This window comes from Mus pahari, chromosome 4, assembly GCF_900095145.1.
Source record: "Mus pahari chromosome 4, PAHARI_EIJ_v1.1, whole genome shotgun sequence".
NCBI classification, from domain to species: Eukaryota; Metazoa; Chordata; class Mammalia; order Rodentia; family Muridae; genus Mus; species Mus pahari.
Window position 1 is genome coordinate 10,066,461 of NC_034593.1, and position 5,313 is coordinate 10,071,773.

At 34.6% G+C, this 5,313-nt stretch overlaps 1 protein-coding gene across 1 annotated transcript in view; it reads left to right on the forward strand.

Annotated features, from left to right (window-relative positions):
• LOC110320936 (solute carrier family 7 member 13-like) overlaps positions 1-3,229 on the forward strand; it is a 24,151-nt gene extending 20,922 nt beyond the window's left edge. The window contains exon 4 of the mRNA XM_021197015.2: positions 2,046-3,229. Coding sequence (XP_021052674.1) covers positions 2,046-2,303 — 258 coding nt within the window. The 3' untranslated portion in view covers positions 2,304-3,229. The remainder of the gene's footprint in view (positions 1-2,045) is intronic.
• The last annotated feature ends 2,084 nt before the right edge of the window (positions 3,230-5,313 follow it).

The window sequence follows — 5,313 nt, forward strand, 5'->3', positions numbered from 1 at the left end:
ATCTCATCAGCAAAATTGCCTATAAGTTAGTAAAGAGTATACAGGACCTTATTGAACAAAGGGAAGTTGAAATAAGTTAAATAAGTTGGTGTGACTATTCAGATATTGACATAACACTTCAAAATTCAACAGACTGATTAGTAAAGCACTACAAATCATTGAAATGAACAATTCATCAGGAGTATATATGAATAGCAAATTTTGAATAAATTATTAGAATTCTCAATTTCATTTTAAAGCCACTAAACAATAATGCGCATGAAATATCAGATGGGTGCTGCAATAATAATAGTGAGTGATTTCTTCATAGCACTATGATCTTCACATAATCCATCCACAATAAAAGTTAATGAAGGTATCTTCAGAATGTTCCATCTAATATCTGAGTTTTGTTTTTCTCTCAAAAGTCTATAAATTTAGCTAACAATGCAAGCCTTCAAAATGCAATGTGTGTGTGTGTGTGTGTGTGTGTGTGTGTGTGTGTGTGTGTGTGTCTATACTAAAAAGAAGTCACTAGAGGAACTGTAGGAACACAGAATTTGGTAAAGGAGAGGTCAGCTAAAACTAAGGGCCATCTGAGTAAAAAGTAGTTCAATGGATGCTTCCAAAAATGCATACATAGACGAAGGTGAAATAAATTAAACCAACAAATGACGGGGGAGAGAAAGGCCCAACTGGACATCTCTTTTCATCAAATGAAGTTTAACTACCAGAAATTGGTTACATCAAAAAAGTTGTTTGTAAAAAAGGGCTACATGGAAACCCCCAAAGAAACTAGGCTATTTGCTGCTCCCTACAGACTGACAATATGGCCCTATTGAAGTCAACACCTTCACAACTCACTAAACAAAGAGATGTTGAGCTAATGCCTACCTAGAGCCTTCACTCCTCAGTAGTATTCTTGGTAGTATAAAGAACTCTTTAAGGAACTGCTGATTTCTACCAACCTTTAAGAGTTGATACCAATGTTTCTCAAACAATTCCATAAAATCTAAAGAATAGAAATGCTAAAAACAATACTACAAGGCCACTATTACCATAATACTACAGTAATAATCCATAATAACAAGAAAAATCCAACAAAAATTAGAAAAAATATTAAACAGTTTTGTTAGTGAATATAAACACAAAATTGGTAATTGTAATATTTCTAATCTAAATTTGAGAATAAATAAAGAGGATAAGACACAACAAAAAATTTTGGTTTAATTATAGGAATGAAAGAATAATTGAATATATTTAAATCAATAAAAGTAATATCATACATAACTAGACTAAAGGTTTGAAATCACATTTATTTTTAATATGTGTTTATACAGGACATAAACATAGAAATGAGATCAGAATAGATGATAATGCCTAAAATACAGATTTATGAAAACAAGAAAAGATAATCAAACATTTATTAGAAAGTCTAAGTGAGAACAGTTTTCAAGAATGGAATGGATAAACAAAAAGGGAAAGGAAATTGGGGTAGAATAAGAACATAATAGAATTCTGTGTGTATATGAAAATTCCAAGAGTAAATATCACCAGGCCTACAAATATACTACTATACTATGTTAACTAAAAATTAATAAATGGAAACAAAGTAATAGATAAAGGAAGAGAGGGAGGAAAAGAAAGAGGGGAGAGAGCAAGAGAGGGAAAATGTTGGCTGTGTGTAAATATATAGTTAGTTTTCTTAATTCAGTAAAAGACCTTAATGATGAAAAGTTCTATGATGTTGTTATTTTATTTATGGCAATGGGACCTGCTAAGGAACCATTTTTGCTAATGTTTGAAAATGAAGTACTGGCTTTAGTGAATGTTGACTTGAGGTGATAGAGTAAAACCTCATGGACACTACAGGTAAATAATTAACTTGACGTTGAATTTTTTTAAATAATACTTAATCTGCAATCAATTTATTTGTATAAGCTAATATCATGACTACCTACTTTAAACCTCACGCCCTCTTAATTCTATAAGATATATAATGCCTCTTTTGTAATAACAACTTACTGTGTCAACAACAACAAAAAAATCCTCATTTTCTTTTTCAGGTGTGGCTGCCATTTATATTTGGATCTATAGCTTTATCACTTTTCCTCATTTTCACACCATTGATTCAGTCTCCTAATGTAGAGCATGTCTATCAAGTTGTGTTTCTTTTCAGTGGATTTCTGTGTTATTGGCTTCAAGTCCACCTTAAAGGACATGCTATTTGTTTTGACACAATCACTTGCTACTGCCAATTATTTTTCAATATCTCCCCTCCTGAAGACCCAGAAAAATTAATTCCTTCTCCAAATCCTGACTAAAGAAGTATATTTGAAAAGAAAGAAGCAAAATTATTTTTTAAATGGGCAAAATTTTATTGAAATTTTATTTTTAGATATATATGCTCTTAAACACATGCTTGCTCACATTATTCCCACCAAAAGAATTGTTGCAAATTTTCAATTACACATCGTAAACATCTTTATTCTGTGAATAATTAGTAGAAATAAGATTAAACCCTAAAAACACAAATTAAAAGAATATGGAAATTTTATTTCTCATTAAGAGAGATATAAGTGTCCACAGTGTTTTAGCATGTTGGCAAATATACTTTGCCACACAGAAAAACTTAGAACTTTTAGGTAGAGTTGTCACAAGTCATACTTAGCATATTTTTACGAAAAGGGAATGTTTGTGTAATGTGTTGTGTATGCAAAGAAATAGTTGTCCTCTATCCACGGAGCCAGAGTCAGTGATTCATCTGTGGTTACTCTCCTTCTACATGATAGACTTCAAGAGTAATAACAGACCTTACAACCCTCAATGCTGAAAATATGTTCTCACTGTTTTTTCAGAGAAAGTTACCCAGCCATGTCTATACTGCTAATTTGAAAGGGTTTATAATGCACAGAATTCTGAATAACTAAACTTTGACTTGATGATTTAACAAGTAATGATTTATGGCCTGTTGTAATGTGTGAGGTACTTGCATAAGAAGATTTTGGGGAGTAGTAGTGATTTGATGACAAATAACTTTGAATGAGACTACAGAGCATATGGTAAATACGTTTCAAGGAAGTACACTGACCTCCTGTCCTATGCAAACAAATTTAGTGTATAAAGCAAACTATTGTTTAACATATGAGACATAGAAGAAAAAGGGCACATGTCTCTATTTGGATCAGTACACACACACACACACACACACACACACACACACACACACACACACACACCACTGTATATAACTCTGTACCCCATAAATATTGTCATTTGCTTTTTTTGTTTGTTTTGTTTTGTTTTGTTTTGTTTTGTTTTGTTTTGTTTTTAGACAGGGTTTCTCTGTATAGCCCTGGCTGTCCTGGAACTCACTTTGTAGACCAAGTTGGTCTCAAACTCAGAAATCTGCCTACCTCTGCCTCCCAAGTGCTGGGATTAATGGCATGTGCCACCATCACCCGGCTGTCATTTCTTCTTTAACCAAGATATTTTTAAAGATATTTGCCTTAGTCAGGGTTTCTCTTTTTGTGATAAAACATAACTGAAATCAAACAACTGAGGGGTACTGTTTACTGGCTTGCTTCCCATGGCTTGCTCAACCTGCTTTCTTTTTTTTTCCTTTTTCTTTTTTCTTTCTTTTTTTTATATTTTTATTAGATGTTTTCTTCATTTACATTTCAAGTGCTATTCCTTATCCTAGTTTCCTCTCCGAAAATCCCCTATTCCCTCCCTCTTCCCCGGCTCCCCAACCCACCCACTCCCACTTCTTGGTCCTGGTATCCCCCTATAATGGGGTGTAGAATCTTCACAAGACCAAGGGCCATTCTCTGCTACATATGCAGCTAGAGACATGAGTTCTGGGGGTACTGGTTAGTTCATATTGTTTTTCCTCCTATAGAATTGCAGACCCATTCAGATCCTTGAGTACTTTCTCTAGCTACCTCACTGGGGACCCTGTGTTCCATTCAATAAATGACTGTGAGCATCTACTTCTGTATTTGCCAGGCAGTAGCATAGCCTTACAGGAGACAGCTATATCAGGCTCCTGTCAGCAAAATATTGTTGGTATATGCAATAGAAAATTGGACAGAAGATCCAGCAATACCACTCCTGGGCATATACCCAGATGTTCCAACTTGTAATAAGGACAAGTGCTCCACTATGTTCATAGCAGCCTTATTTATAATAGCCAGAAGCTGGAAAGAACCCAGATGTTGCTCAACAGAGGAATGGATACAGAAAATGTGGTACATTTACACAATGGAGTACTACTCAGCAATTAAAAACAATGAATTTATGAAACTCCTAGGCAAATGGATGGATCTGGAGGATATCATCCTGAGTGAGATAACCAAATCACAAAAGAACACACGTGATATGCACTCACTGATGAGTGGATATTAGCCCAGAAACTTAAAGTACCCAAGATAAAATTTGCAAAACTCATGAAACTCAAGAAGAAGGAAGACCAAAATGTAGATACTTCATTCCTTCTTAGAATGGGGAACAAAATACCCATGAAGGAGTTACAGAGACAAAGTTCAAATCTGCAACTGAAGGAAGGACCATCCAGAGACTGCCCCACTCAGGGATCCATCCCATAAACAACCACCAAACTCAGCCTGCTTTCTAATAGAACTAAGGACCACCAACCAGCCCGGGAATGACACCACCCACCATGGGCTGGACCGCCCCATTAATCACTAATTGAGAAAATGCCTTCTAGCTGAACCTCATGGAGGCATTTTCTCAACTGAGGCTCCTTCCTCTCCGATAACTCTAACTTGTGTCAAGTTGACAAAACTAACCCATACAATGTTTTAGGTAGAAATGTTGACTACCCTGATTACATGATTAAATATCACAATTAATCAAATTATATCACTCTCCCCATAAATTTATAAAATGAAATAATATTAAAATGTAAAATTATTTAATGTACAATCCTTTCCTGTTTTATTTTTCTTAGGAATATTTTGAGTTTCATTTTAATTGTGACACATACACACACACATACACACAAATACATATAATTTTATCTTCCCCAGTGTGCTCCCATCTCTTTAATCCCTTCTTCTTTCTGATTCTCAGCTTCCTGCAAAGTAATTCTCTCTCTCTTTCCACGACAGTTACACTCTATAGCCCACTCATTTTCCCCCCTTCTTCTGCACATTAGAACATACACATATACACAAATATACATTCTAAGGCAGGTTTTACATATGAAAGAACATGTAATATTTAACTACCTTGGTCTGCCTTATATCACGTATTGCCTTATATGACTTATATTGATCCCAGTTTCATGTACGTTTCTGAAATGGTTATGAT